At 31.1% G+C, this 16,278-nt stretch overlaps 2 protein-coding genes across 2 annotated transcripts; both read right to left on the bottom strand.

The window, feature by feature from the left end:
* Nucleotides 1-2,061: 2,061 nt before the first annotated feature.
* LOC110667404 (uncharacterized) lies at nucleotides 2,062-8,514 on the bottom strand. The gene is made up of 6 exons (XM_021828229.2): nucleotides 8,135-8,514; nucleotides 7,275-7,561; nucleotides 6,902-6,991; nucleotides 6,750-6,821; nucleotides 6,434-6,550; nucleotides 2,062-3,381 (listed from the first exon to the last, which is right to left on the bottom strand). Exons 1-6 carry the CDS (start codon nucleotides 8,451-8,453, stop codon nucleotides 2,212-2,214), a joined length of 2,055 nt encoding a protein of 684 aa, XP_021683921.2. The 5' UTR covers nucleotides 8,454-8,514; the 3' UTR covers nucleotides 2,062-2,211.
* Nucleotides 8,515-10,007: 1,493 nt separating this feature from the next.
* LOC110667405 (NADH dehydrogenase [ubiquinone] iron-sulfur protein 7, mitochondrial) lies at nucleotides 10,008-12,757 on the bottom strand. The gene is made up of 2 exons (XM_021828230.2): nucleotides 12,220-12,757; nucleotides 10,008-10,475 (listed from the first exon to the last, which is right to left on the bottom strand). Exons 1-2 carry the CDS (start codon nucleotides 12,627-12,629, stop codon nucleotides 10,241-10,243), a joined length of 645 nt encoding a protein of 214 aa, XP_021683922.1. The 5' UTR covers nucleotides 12,630-12,757; the 3' UTR covers nucleotides 10,008-10,240.
* Between the last annotated feature and the right edge of the window lie 3,521 nt (nucleotides 12,758-16,278).

Raw genomic sequence — 16,278 nt, forward strand, 5'->3', positions numbered from 1 at the left:
AAGATTAAAAATTTTAAATTTGGAACTTAATTTTCAATTTTGCAAATATAGTAAATATGTGACAACCCAACAATGATATGAATTAAGTTCAAAATCTGGCTGTAAATCGATTTGTTTGACCTAGGTGTCTTAATCCATTTTTTAATGATAATAAACAATTAGTGTGCTATTAATTATATTGGAAATATTTGTGTTAAGTTTGTAAGTCCCAAATTTGAATTTGTGAAATTGTTTTAAATCAATGATGGATAAGAGCAAGAAAAGGAAGTAAAGTTTTACAGGATCATACAATGTAATTGTTCTTTTTTTTTTTAATACCTTGTGAATCTCTTATATTTATGTTGGTTCAAGTTTACGTACAACTTAGAAATTATTGTTTGACTTAGTTTTTTACCTAGTTCTTGATAGGGGATAGTTAAATTAGATTTTCATTTTTCAATGATGCAAAGTTATTTCTGAAAGTGTTTTAGTTGAAAATACATTGAATTAGTTTTTCAACACTTAAAACGCATTGAAAATTTGATTTCTAGATTAAAAGTTATGCATTTTTCAAGTCTTTGGAAAAACAGGACAAAAGAAACTTTAGAAGTCGAAGTAGAGGACTTTGACAACTGAACCCGCGTCTTTAAAAGTTAAAATAATAGGTTTTTAAGTGATTGGGCAGCTATTTTTTCATTAATGCACCTCCAATGATTATTTTTCTGCTAAAACTATAAATATAGAGTATTTATGGGTAAGGAAAAGTTACAACCACCATTTGATTAAATTTTTATTGATTTCAAATCTATATCATCTCTTTCTCTCTACAACTTGAGTCATAGCAATTAATTGTTTGAGAGCTTATATTTGAGTTGGAATTATTTGTGTTCTGAAATTGAAAGTGAGATTACTGAGTGATTTATTATATATCTCATTATTGATCATAAGCTTGAGTTTTTGCAGAGCATTAAATTCCTCTTATGTGAAAAAGAGCTTATAAGAGAGTTAGAGATCGCTCTAATCTACACCCAAAAAGATAGCTAGTGGAACGACTCTCAATAATCAGTTTATAAGTAACACATTAATGTGAACAATCCAAAATAACAATAATGTAAACGATTATTGTTGTTTTTTGAAGGCCCTCTAATTAATACTTCATTATCTCATACGGTTCAAATTCTTTTATAGTTAATTTGTGAAAAAAAAAATCATAATTTGTTTTGCCACTATCACATAGAGGATAGAAAATTATTCATATACTGTTACTTTGAATAGCATAAACCGACTATTAAAAATTAGAATGATTTTACCGCACTGTTACAATTTTAAATTCAAGAACAATTCTTTTATAACCTTCTAAAATTTAGAGACAACTCTTGAAATTTATCTCAATTTAAGATCACCTCTAAACCAAACAAAATCGTCCTCAAACCAAAATTCAAATTGAAACCTGAATAGGAAGAAACCAATATCTCACAAAAACCACCTGTTCTGATCCAAAAAAGAGTTGTGGCCAACACCTTGTATCCCAAGTATGTCACCAATTTCACCATCACATCTAAAACTATCATTAAAGTTCGTACTGCTTATATTAAGAAGACCCATGCAAGACGGAAGACGACCAATACAGAAAAGATACTCTGGCATTCTTGGCCTCTAGTTTACATTACCGGTGGATCAATTCCATTCTGGTTAACCGAGAGGTAAAAATTCTAGATAACGTACGACATATCGTTCTTCCCACAAATAGCTGAATAACAATATGCCTAGCGCATCTGCTGAAACAAGAGGCCTATTTTCATATTTCACCCAGAGGTCCACAGGAAGTCCATATTCATTGGGTGTATAAGTCGAAGTTCACTAGTCCAGGAACCAATCCTTTTTGAACGCTGATACGTAAGTATATTTTGTGAAAACTCATTCACAGTAACTAAGTACAATAAATATACAAGAATGCAACCCAAATTATTATTATTATTATATATAAAAAAAAAAGAGATTATTCAACGAATAATCCTCATATGCAATGTAGTGCCTGTAATGCATGACAAAAAGCAACCAACCTGAAAATTAACACAAGGATTAAATTGTAAAACACATTACATACTATCAAAACCAATATGTCCCAAGACATCTTTAAGAAATTACGAAACCTTCTTAAACACTACAAAACCTAACTTCACCTAACAGCACGAATACAGTAAACACCATCAAATAATATCCAACACCACATCAACTTTGTGGCGATGTTTTTGCAACTCCACCCTGTTGTACAGGCTGTGATGCAGCCGATGCAGTATCATAAGTTGCACGAGTATTATTGCCAGTATTGCCATCAGTAGAATACGCAGCAGGCTGAGAATAACCACCACCATAAGAAGTGTTGTAAGGCGGCATCCCCTGCCCATAACCGGATTGACCAGCTGGTGCTGAACCATAAGGTGGACCATACCCAGGTTGAGAACCTGATGCACCAAACCCAGATGGTGGTGGACGTTGTGGACCTGAATCTGATTGGGTATAGCCAGATGGTGGTGGCTGAGAAGGTGGATATCCAGGCTGCACAGGGGTAGCCTGGCCATAACCTCCAGGGGTGCTGGGTGATTGTTGTGTCTGTCCATAAACAGGGGGATTGGCTGGAGGTTTCTGTGCTTGAGGAGGTCCATAGTTGGACCCATATCCAGGTTGGGCTGGTGGTTGACTCCCATAACCAGTTTGGGAATTGGGGGTCATTCCATATCCTGGCTGGATGGATCCTTGAGGTGTATAACTTGATGGATTTGGGCTAGGCTGTTGTCCAGTAGTATAACCTTGCTGACCTATTGCAGCGGGCTGACTTGGTGCTTGGGCCGAGTCTCCTTGGGCTCCATAAGAGGAAGCATGTCCTTCTTGACTAGCATTGGCCACATTACCATAACTGGGAGCAGAGGTATAACCTTGTTGATCATATGATGGTGGTTGACCATAACCTGATTGAGGATACCCACCATAGCCATCCTGAACATAACCTTGTCCTTGCTGATTATAACCAGAAGCTGGTGGCTGACTGTAATTATAGCTCGTATTATCTGCTGGAGCTGCAGGACCACCAGGGGTTGGTTGAGAAGAAGCTGGCTGATTATAGTAATCATAACCCTGACCTGTCTGCTGATTGACAGATACATTTGACTGATCCCAGTTGGTGGGATATCCACCAGATGATGGTTGGGGTGGATATCCCGCGTAAGGTGGCTGAGACATATTATACTGAGACGATGGGCCAGGATAAGCTCCAGGCTGCATGTAGCCATAACCAGGTTGCTGCATTGGAGGAGCTCCAGGTGGGCCCCAGCTTGTAGGTGGTCGTGTTTGATATCCTTGCTGCGGGTAACCTCCAGCCATTGATTGATTCCTTGCACGATTCTGCATAAAATCATTTTTGCCCCAAATAAACCAAGCGAGCTTTGCACAAGTGCCAGCATATAGACATATTGTGTGACACAATATATGTATACATATAAACAATTAAGAAAACTAAAAACAAGCACATCTAGAAATCAGCATAAAACAACAGGCAAGCATGTCCAATGTAGGGATTAATGGATTTCATATTTTATCAGGAAGGGGTATGAATGCCTACATACCGTACTTGGTTGATGGAATTATTGAGTTACTCCTGCAGAAGCCCATCCTCTCCCTACTTGAAGTGAATGGGTACAAAAAGAATCCAAAAAAAAATATACTATACAAGCTTTACCACAAAAGTAAAGATAAATACACAGATCTCACTGCCACAATCAGGCAATGAGTTCATATTCATATTAAGTGCATGCTGCTATGATATGGTACCTATTTGATGCACTGTAACTAACGGAAGCAACAATACAATAAGGGCATTAACAAGTAATTATATCCATTAATTTTAACAAAACCTAACAAATTTATGTGCACATGCAATACAGTATCAGAATTTACCATACAACAAACAGCTGTGCGCAAAAAGTAAGTACACAAAAATAGTTTAAACCAATTTAAACTTCAGGGATAAACATTTGTATACAAAAAGAAGGCATACATTACATACCCAAAAATATCATGTGATAGATGAAAAACACCTAGTCAACTTCACCACACAAGCCTTTAGCAATTGTGAGAATATTTCATAAATATGGAAAACCAAATGAGAGTGCATTACGATCTTTCAAAATGAACACAACAACAAAACAAAATAGAGACACCACAAATGCCAGAGTAGCAGAAAGCAATACAATAGATCAACATGACCTCAAAGGCTTGGAGATTGTGTGAAAGAAAGGAATCCAGAAAAACAAGCCAAGCAATGTTGCCAGAGAATGCAACCAATAATTACTATCGGAGACTAACACAAGTAAATTATAACTAGAATTAAAACACTAATAAATATTCAAAATGAACTATAGAAGCTTCATATTATAAGAAGAAAGCAAATGAAAATGTTCCTAAAAGTTGAGTCAAATTAAAACCACCAAAATCAGTTGTAGTATATAAGATGACGCAACAGTTATCATCATTAAGGCACTCAGTAGCAAAACTAAGGGGCACTCCTAACAACAGAAATTATCCCAAAGGCTTGTGGCCCAAAAACTAATCCAATCTCATGAGATTGTACTCCTCATAAGTAAAGTCGCTTCTCTGCAGAATATAATTCACTATACATCAAAAAATGGGATTTAGAGCCATACCAGAGCAATGCCGAGGAAACACCAACACAAAGGAATGCATGTTGGTGTCACCAAAAGTCCAATAACACTAACCCTACAATAGTTCCCAATAACAACATCAGTCACATGACACGATCAATAAGCACAGATGGTGGTAGAACAGACTATAATCCAAAAACTATTCACCTGGGAATACAAACCAAGAACTACGGAAATATTGGGCTAAAACAATAAAAAAATTATAACAATGGCCTTATGAGCTAAACATATAAAGAATACACTTGCCCGGCGAGCGAAGGATCCAAGATATCAACATATCACTAACAACCATATAACAGAAGTAATCACTCTCAATAAAATATTAGCACTTTGAAATTTAATTTCATCTGTCTTGCAATTAACCCACATACCCACCAACCTCAAACATATGTTGGCAGACACTATGAATATAGACCGAAGAAATTGTTGCAGTTGGCAAGACATAGACAATAAAGACTTACACACATTGTCACTCACAACTTGATCTCAGAAATTCAGATATATATCAAGCAATGCACATTACCATGCTAACCAGCTCCTAATATAAGACTATAAGCCAGCAAATTTTAATAAATAGGCCAGGAGTCAGTCTCTCTTCCCCTCTTCCAGACGTCAGTTTGACAAAAGGGGCAAAAATTCTTAACCAGCTAAAGCTGTAAATGCCAGGAGGATCAGCAACCAGAAGATATCTGCAACTTTCTCAATCTAAATAGTCCACAAGGGAAGAATATAAATTGATACATCTAACACATTTGTTGATAACCAAAAAGTTGCCTCAGGAAATTATGGTTTGGAAAAAGACCCAATTATATTCACAGTAATGACATATCTTGAAACATATCACACAGACAAGAAAAGAAATTAGGCGAAATATAAAGAGAATAGTAAAATCAATTTCTATTTCCATGCTAAGGAGTACGATGATGAATATTCAAAACTAAGACAGCTCAATAACAAGAAGACAAGCCAGAACCATAAAGCAACTAAAATGACAAACTAAACAACTTAAGACAAAGATAGAAGCTCTATTGAAATATTTAAGAAATGAAAGGAAGAATTAAATAAGGTAAGCAGATGAAGGGAGAGGCGCGGGGGGGTGGGGTTGGGGTTTGGGGAGATGACTCAAATGACAAACAAACTAAATAGATTAAGACAAAGATAGAAGCTCTATAGAAATATATAAGAAATGAAAGGAAGAATGAAACAAAGTAAATACACACACACAGAGAGAGAGAGAGAGTAATAGACTTTAAAAAGGGTCTCCAGTACCAGGTCCTAATATTGAACTTCAACCTGAAGAACGACCCAGAAATGTATAAATAAATACATTTTTACAACAAGATATATACATATAAGTTTTCCATTCATAACAATAGTCTCACCATAAGCACAAAAACCTCATGTTTTCTCATCATAACTAACACAGCACTACAGTATCATTTAGAAGAATAACAGAGTCAACAAGGCTATCATTTAGGAGAATGATAGAGTCAACAAGGCTGAATAAGATCCAACAAAGTAACCAAGGAAAAAAAATCAAATAAAAAATGAAAGAAAAATTCACAATAACAGGAGCAGTCATAAAAAAAAGAAAAAATAGAAGCTTGGAGATGCATTATGAAATCAAATCTTGTCTCAAGTAATTTATTCCCCTTAGTTGGACCATGTTTCAGACAACAAAACCCAAGAGGTCCTAGGGTGCAACTCTGAAAGCAAACATCAACAACCAAGCATACCTCACTGATAACTTCATTAACCAACTGCTTAGCATGTTCAATCTGTTCACTAGTCCCCTCTATATGCACATTCCTTTCTGTTGCCGTATCACCTGGGGGTAAATGCAAAGGTATCACCTGCAGAAGTTTAAAATGCAAACAATAATTTGTAGGATTAATTTACTTCAATAAACTATATGATGTCAACAATAAACAAGTATGTGGCTGTGCTAATATTGTGATGAATTTCAATAAAACTACAAAAACTGCACAGCTAGGTCGTGATAGATGATAGAAATGATCATGTGAAGATGGTGCTTAGCATTTGCAAACAAACCTGAATACGAGCTCCAGTCCTCGCTTGCATGTTCTTGATTGTGTCACCTCCTTTGCCAATTACCAGACCAACCTGAAGCCATGCACATCACATGCTATCCTGAACAAGAAACAAAAACAATATGGCAACCAAATATGGCTTCTAGACTATACCTTGTTATTAGGAATTTTCATTGCAAAATGTTCAGAACCACCTTGTCCAGTAAACCTTTTGGAAACAGTGCCAGAACCTCCTGCTTCAGCCTGGAAAAAATATATAACATCAGGCAGAATTTTTATAACATAACAAAACCACCTTGTCACTATTTTAGTAACAGAAGTTACATTAAAGAACATAATAAGCCATTGGCATCACTCCAAGGCACTTTAAGAAAATTTGCATGCTAGAACTATGCATCTATGATTTCCATTAATAATTCCATTAATTTCAATTGAACATGCCATAACTGTCAAAAAAGATCTCACATAGACGAAAATCACTAAAGCGCTTGCAGAACCAAACAGCATCCAAGGCCTAAAACCCTACCTCTGCAAGAACTTCATTTATCAACTGTTCTGCCTTTGCAATTTGTTCAGGAGTACCCATGAGCTCCACCATCCTAGTTGGTGAATTGGGATCTGCATCCATATCTCGAGTAACCTGAATCTTTGCTCCAGACTGAATCTGCAGATATTTAATTGTCTCTCCACCTTTCCCAATGATAACACCAACCCGACCATTTGGAATATCTATTTTTTTGCTTGAACCTGACAAGTATGAGCCGTATGATACAGGAATTGCAGAAGGGGCCGAGTTTGACAGAGACTTCATATCTGCAGTCAATCAGAAGTCATCAAAATAACTTCCAAAACAATCATGTTAACATATCAAGTAGGGAAGTAAATCAATACATAGGTAAAAGAAAACGGAAATCAGCCAACCTGCAGTCAGTGGCCACATACTAACAAAATTAAGTCATATACGGCACCCACATAGATATACAACAGAAATCCTCCAAACATTCCCAATGCAAATCAGTCTACATGTGAAAACAATTCAGAGGCATAAAACAGAACAAATACCACAACCCCTAAACCCTAGCCCCGGTTATTCAGTTAAATCGACTAGTCGCATGGAAAGAAAATTAGAAGCCTCAAAACATAAAAACAACAGAGTGCACCGGCAGAAAGTCCACAGATTGAGCACTAACAACTAAAATCCACATACAAGAACAAGAAAGAACCAAACATCAAACAAAAATTTTAGTAAAATAACAACATAAAAATAAATAAAAGCAAAGAAGTTGCAAGAACATGGAAGTACACGGATCCGCACAAACAAATTCAGATCAATAAAAAGAAAATGTTAAATATTTGTTTAAATAGAGAAAATGGGAGAGTATCAACCATTAGGAGCTGAGCTAAAACCCTTATCATTGGAATCGAAGCCAGAAGCACCATTCTCAACCCTAGGGCGCTTAATATCAGCACCGGCTCCACTCAAGAGGCGAGCGGCTATTTCTTGAGCTTTCTGCTTGGCCATCTGGATCTCGTCAGTAGGCGGGGGAACACTGTTGTAAGACGGCGGGGCATGAAGGGAGTCCGGGGATGAGAAGCCAGTAGGACGGCGCGTTGAAGACGGCGGGGTTTGGTCATCGTATTTGCGCTTGTTGGAGGCGATGGGAGTGGTGTCTGCGCCGGATGAGTACTGCGAATCGTCTGCCATTGAGTAGAGAGAAAAAAGAAACCCTAGTTAATGACTCACAGCAGTTTATTAGACGATTAAAAAGGAGGAACAGGGCTTCTATATAGTTAGGAAGGCACGTGATAGGATAATTGTAGATAGATTTTTATTGGAGTTTGGCTTACGGGTACAAAGGTGTATTATTTTTGGTTGACGAATATCGTATTGGCTCATCATGGACCATGGTCCTCTCAAAAGTTGAGGACAGCTCGGTGGCTCCGGCTTCTTTCACCCAACCCTAACACCCCATTTGGCTTGCACTTAGCTGAATATTTTTTTTCTTATATATTTTTAATATTTGAGATGCTTACGAAATTTTAATGAAAAATAATAAAGAATAATTTATAATTAAGTTTTGAAGTATAGTAAAATTCATGAATTAATTCTTAATATAGTTTAAATAATAATTTTTATTAATAAATTAGTCTTTACTATCTAAATTAATCTAAATTAACAGTTAATTCCATTAACTATTTTTACTAATTTAAAATACTTAATTCCTAAATTTTTATTTTATCAATAAAAATAATCACTCAAATTTTATTTTATTAGTGAAATTAAATTAATACATATAAAATTAAATTATATTTAAATAATTATATAAATTATTTAATCTTATATAATTATTTAAACATAAAATAAATGATTATTAAAATATAAAATTTAGATGTAGAAAATATTTTATTAATAAAATAAAACTTCGTAAACTAATTTATTAACGTAATTAAACTTTGAGGATCAAATTATTAGTAAAGAATAAATCAAAGACTAACTTGTAAATTTTGCCATAACTCAAACACATAATCGTAAATTATCTTATAATGAATTTTATTTTTTTTAATATTTTATCTAACACAAATATTATTCAACATTTGATAAATAAATATTATAAAACTAAAATATGTTATCTCTATAAAGTAACTTTCCACAAAGTCGTGTTTAATGCTTGATTCACATACTTTCTTAATGTTTAATTTATCCATCTCTCTCTCTATATATATATATAGTAAAAACGTAATTCTAAAAAAATACCATGTGACAGAACTATTTTTATAATGGTTAGTATAACAAGTAACCGTTATTATAAGACAACTTATAATATATTAATATATATTAATCACATATATTTATATCTATATTATATATAATTAAATTTTAATTATTTTTATTATGAAATATTTATTAAAAATTTTAAGAGAGGAAAGTAATAAAAATAAATTTTAAAATAATTAATAAAAAAAATATTATATTATTTTTATATATTAAAATTAAAAATATATATATAAATTAAAATTATTAATAGCCAGGTGCATTACTATGACCAATTCCCTAATTTACTTATAATTATAGAAAATAAATTACGAAGTATGACAATATTTTAATATTAAGGCTTAGTTGTTATTGTTAGTTTAAATTCGACAAACAAATGATCCTGCTAGTGAAGACCATTCTCTCAATTACAGTATCATGCTGCAGCAGTAACAAAAATAAACTAAAAGAGAAGTTTACATCAGCAGTAACAATTACACAAGCAAATAATGAAGGCAGTTCATACACGTCCAAGTTATAATAAGTTTTTCAGGATTTGCAGCCACCAAAAGGCAAAAGGCAAAAGGCTTTAGTAAATACCAAAAAGGATTCGGATTTAGAAATGAAAAACAGAAAGAGTCTCTATCCACACAGCACTTAAGCAGCAGACAGATACATAATTGTATTTATTTAGATCATAAAGATGTTGCGAACTCTGCAAGTAACAAATTAAAAAGCACTCATTTGGTCCACCAATGGAGTAAATCCTTGCGTCTGTTGATCTTTTTCTGCAGCTGGAGTAGCCCATACAGCAAGGCCTCCGCAGTGGGAGGGCATCCTGGAACATAAATGTCTACAGGGACAATCCTGTCACAGCCTCGGACAACAGAGTATGAGTAGTGATAATATCCCCCACCATTTGCACAACTGCCCATGGAGATGACCCACCTTGGCTCAGGCATTTGATCATAAACCCTGTAAAGAATTTTCAGTACAATAGTCATCAGAATTTGTGGTTCATTCATGGTGCACGTATGTGGGTATGTTAATACAAGTAAATGAACAAACATAAATAGATATATACACAGAAAAGAAATATGGGGAAAAAAAAACTCAGGCCTGTACTAAGGGGGTATTTGATTCACCTGTCGGGTGCAGCTGATAGCTGATAGACAACCAAACAGGTAAATTAGATTAGAGTGTTTGGTAAGTTTAAAAAAATAAAGTTGATGCTGCAGACTGCAGTTTGTATCAGCTCTATTTTTAGAGCTGTTTCCAATCGCCAAAACATAAAAATGAAAAAATCGAACAGTTTATACCAGAAAAAACAATATGAACATCAGTAACAACCCAAAATGCTTATAAATTGGCATTTGTTATGGAGAATATTGCAGACCAAAAGTGGATTTACCAGCATTTAATATTTGGAATGTCTGCAAATTTCCAAAATATAAAAATAATGCATATGGCAGCAAACGAATGGATACATGTTTCTTTGAATACTACTCCAGCCTAACCCTTACCCTCTTCGCCCCCCAAACAAACCCAGTCCTAACCTTGGTAAATTTTCATTTGTGCTGCTTTAAAAACTCTCCAAAAAAAAAAAAAGCTATGTATCAGTCAAATTAATCTGCGTTTAGTCATAACCAAAATTCAATTCAAGCTTTTTAAGTAGCTCCAGATGATTTCAATGCACTGTGCTAAAGAAGTTAAATTGAACCATATGTTACAGGCTATATGACTATGGAAGACACATAACCCTTATGAACCTTGGGTTAATCAATTCCACAATCACACAACTTCAATTCCAATAACACTATTTTACATTTATAGTAATTTCAAATTAAGAGGCCAACGTTCAATTAGGCATATTGGAAAACTCCCTAAGGAGTGAGCTTGGGCACAGCATAATCAGGCCAGAAGTATCTGGTTAGCTAAACTCAAGCACAGCTTAGCACAGTTTGAGCACAACCAACTCTTAAACTCAAATATCCAAATTTTTTACCCTTGATACAAAATAAAAGCACTTTTTGCTGCATCATTCAAACTAGGCAGGAATCAAAACAAGCTAACCAATGTAGAATACAATTCTGTGAGGGAATTGATTCTCACTTGTGCACTTATTACAATTAATTAATTTCATCTTTGCTCATTTAAGCCTCAACTAGTATCAGATTAAAAATTTTTAAATGGACTTCAACACTAAATCAGTAAATAGTGTTCAAACTAGTGTATTATTATTCTTGCTTTTCTGTTACCCATAAAGAAAGAAGTAAGAACTAGTACCCATGGAACATCCACTTCCTGTAACACTCCCATTTTCACCGCTCGTTCCTTTCCTCCATCTAATTAGGGAAAAAATTTACAAGCAGCAACAACCAAGGTACTTGCAAGTAATATTGTATCAACAATTTATATAAAATGCAATCAAAACACAAAAAATGTTCCAACAAATTTCTGCCTCTAGAACCATTTGAATTTTAGACATTACCAAAATTAGGCAAAAGAAGGTTATTGAATCAAATACTTAACATTAGCCCAATTACCAAAATAATCAGAATGCACAAGAATATATTAGAATTCCTTAAGAGATCCGAGACCACCTAAATCAGTCACAGAACCCTAAAACCTCAGAGAAAGCCAAAAACAATAACAAACTAAAACAGCATGTAGTAAAAACCGAAGAACCCAAAATCTAGGAGAGAATCATGAGGCTTACTTGCGAAGAGCAGGGGCCATCTTGTTGGTGAGGGTACCAGCGACAATCATACAATCAGATTGGCGAGGACTGGGCCTGAAAATGATACCAAAGCGGTCCAGATCGTAGCGAGCAGCACCGGTATGCATCATTTCAACGGCACAGCAAGCTAGGCCGAAAGTCATGGGCCAGATGGAGCCGCGGCGAGCCCAGTTCATAAGATCATCGACCTTGGAAATCACGAACTCCGCTGCCTTGGAAATGCCGGCAGGGGAAGTGGTGGAAGGGGGCGGTGGGCTGGCATAAGGAGTGGGTGGCGCTGCCTCCGGGGAGAGGGAGGGGACGGTGGTGTGGAGAGAGAGGGCAGCTCCACGGTGCTGGGAGAGGATGATAGGAAGGCGTGAGGCGGTGTTCCTAGAGATCATAGCCATGGCGAGCGGAGAAGGATACGCACTCTTCCAACGCTGGTGCTCCCCGTCGATGTATATTTGGTTGCTTGGCCTTCGGGGATCTCACTTCTAATTACTGCCTAGATGCGTGTCACAGTATGAACCGCAGGAAAGGGGACAATAAATAATATTTAATATTTTTTTTAAATTGAAGTAATCTGTGATAATTTGGGGACAATGACTCATCATATAATTTATAAATTTTATTTACTATTAGAATATTCTGTTGTAGTATATAAGTTTTTATTATTAAATTAATTTTTTAAAATTTTATTTAATTAATTTTATTTAAATGAATTTAAATTTTTTTAACTAACGCATGACAAAAATTATTTAAAAAATATATTTTTATTTCTTTTTATATATAAATTAATGATAGTTTATATAATTACTTTATTTAAAATATAATAACATTATTTTATCCAAAAAAATTTAAAATTTATTAAAGTTATAATTTAAATAAATTAGATGACACTAAATTACTATTTAATCTAATAAAATTATAAATTGGATTATTTTAATTTTTGATTCATTGACCAAATTATTATTTTTTTATTTGGTTTTAGTTAATATTTTCATTTATTCTTTCTTGTAGTCAAATTTTTTATGTGATTCTATTTTTATGTATAAAAATATAATTATTTAAATAAAACAAGAAAATAATCAATGACAAAAAGCAAATAAAAATGAAATAAGAAAAAATAAGTTGACTTTATATTATTTGACTATAATATAATGAAAATGTAAATTGTGTATTTTGATGACTTTATATAAAGATTATAAGTTGACTTTATATTATTTGACTATAATATAATGTTAATTTTTATTTAATTATTTTAATTTAATTCATAATTTGTGTCAATTCAATTCTTTTAAAAAAAAAATTTATTTTAATTTTATTATGCCTAATAGAGTGAGAAAAATAAAATAAGAATTAAAAATAATAAAGTTTGTGAATCAAGATTAATAATTCTTAAAAGAATAAATATAAATAATAGAGCAAATTAAAAGAAAATTTAAGAGTAATTGAATGAAGACAGAATAAAGAAAAATATTTAGTGTATGCCAAATAATAAAAAGTATTAACATATATAGACAAAGAGATCAAGAAAATTCACATTAGATTTAATTAAACTATTAAATAATTATTAATTAAAAAAGTTATTCATTAATTAAAAGAATTTTAACATTACTATTGAAAACATTAAAACTCTAAAACGTTAACCATAAACTTTAGCTAAATAAATTGACAATTGCTTTCAAATAAGTGGCCTTACTGACCATAAATTTTTCTTTATTTATAATAATAATAATAATAATAATAATAATATAATTCTTAATTTTTTAATGGATGATAATTATGTTTAGTAATTATATATTATAACTATTTAAAAAATAAAAAAATTTAATATTGACCTTTCTCTTTTTTTTTAAATATTACTATTTAAAATATTAAAACTCTAAAACATTAATTATAAACTTTAATTAAATAAATTGACAGTTACTCTCAAATAAGTGGTCTTAATGGCCATGAGTTTTTTTTTTCTTAAGGGCTATAAATTATTCTTTAATAATAATAATAATAATAATAATAATAATAATAAATTTTTTAATGAATGGTAATTATGTTTAGTAATTATATATTACAACTATTTAAAAAATATTAAAAAAATAATATTGACCTTTCATTTTAAAAAAATAAAATTTAATAGATATACTACCTTTAATAATTAGATATTTTTAAAAAATTTTAATTATTAATTTATCATAAAAATTTAAATATTATTTAATGCTTAGTTCTAATTTAAAGTAAATATTTTAAAGGAAATTAAACCTTCATTCATGACAATAACTGAAGAGTTATGATAATATTCGTTAAATTTTGAAATTAAACGTCTTGTGTTAATAAATCATTAGCAATTAAATAATAAATTTAATTATTGTAAATGTGCTCAAAAATATTTCATTAAACGATTTTGATTTTACTTTAAAGTATATATAGGCTTTTATCCATGAATGTAATTTAAAATTATCATTTGGTATAAATGTAATAGATTTAAAAGTCTACGTCATATGTCATAGCACCAAGAGAAAATATATATGCTTTTTATATATAGAGATACATAGATTTAGAAAATGTGAAATTATAAATTAATGACAAATTTTCTTTAAATTAATGGCTTTCAGTAATCTTTTATTATTATTATTATTATTATTATTATTATTATTATTGAGATGACATGTGGCTATATTTTTACATAAATATATTTATAAAAAATAATATAAATAAATTTTAAATATTGCATTTAATCATAAAAAGGTTTTAAATTTTAAAAATCAAACTAAAAAAATAATAATTTAAATATGAAAGTTAAGACAATAATAATAATAATAATAATAAATTATTATTATTAAAAAGATAAATAAAAAATAATTAAATAATAATTAATATAAAAGATAGCTATTTATTTATTTATAAGAATATAGTTATTTAAATAAAAAAGAAAAATAATTCGATGCATAAAAACAAATAAAAAAAAGAGAAAAAATGGCTATTAACTCCTTGTAGTGAAGACTTGAAAAATAACTTTTAACTTTTTAGAAAAAAAATTGCATTAATTATATAAAAAAGTATATATTATATGCTTAGGTGACTTTATACAAAGAATGTAGGTTGATTTTATATTAATTGACTATAATATAATATTAATTTTTATTTAATTATTTTAATTTAATTCATAATTTGTGTCGATTCAACTCTTTTTTATAAAAAAATTAATTTATTTTAATTTTGTTGTGCTTAATAGAATAAGAAAAGTGAAATAAGAATTAAAAATAATAAGATTTATGAATATAGACTAATAACTCCAAAATAATATAAATAATAGAGCAAATTAAAAGAGAATTTAAAAATAATTATTTAGTGTAAAGAAAAAAAGTTTAGTGTGTGTCAAATTATGGAAAATATTAATTATTTATGGGCAGAAAGTTAGAGAAAATTCAGATCAGATTTAATTAAGCCATTAAATAATTATTATTTAAAAAAAATATTATTCTTTAATTGAAATAATTTTTACTTTATTATTTAAAATATTAAAACTAAAAATTCTTAGTAATAAATTTTCGCCAAATAATGTAACAGTATTTTTCAAATCAATAGCCTTGATTGTTATAAGTTTTATTTAATGGTCATAAATTATTCTTTGTTTATAATAATAATAATAATAACATATTTCTTAATTTTTAAATGGGTGATAATTTTATTTAATAATAAGAAAATACATAAAAATTTAATCTTAAAAAAAATAAAAAATTAATGAATATATTGCCTTTTTATAATTAGACATATATAAAAAAAAATTAATCATTAATTTGTCATAAAAATTTAAATACCCATTGATACTTGGTTCTAATCTGAAACTAATATTTTAAAGAAAATTATACCTTAAGTTATGGCAATAACTAGAAAGTCATAATAATGTTTATTGAATTTTAAAATTAAATGTCTTGGATTGATAAATCATCAATAATTAAATAATAAATTTAATTACAGTAAATATGCCTAAAAATATTTCACTAAATGGTTTTGATTTTCTTTTAAGATAAGCGTGAGTTTTGATTTTTTTTTTCA

This window comes from Hevea brasiliensis, chromosome 4, assembly GCF_030052815.1.
Source record: "Hevea brasiliensis isolate MT/VB/25A 57/8 chromosome 4, ASM3005281v1, whole genome shotgun sequence".
Taxonomy (NCBI): Eukaryota; Viridiplantae; Streptophyta; class Magnoliopsida; order Malpighiales; family Euphorbiaceae; genus Hevea; species Hevea brasiliensis.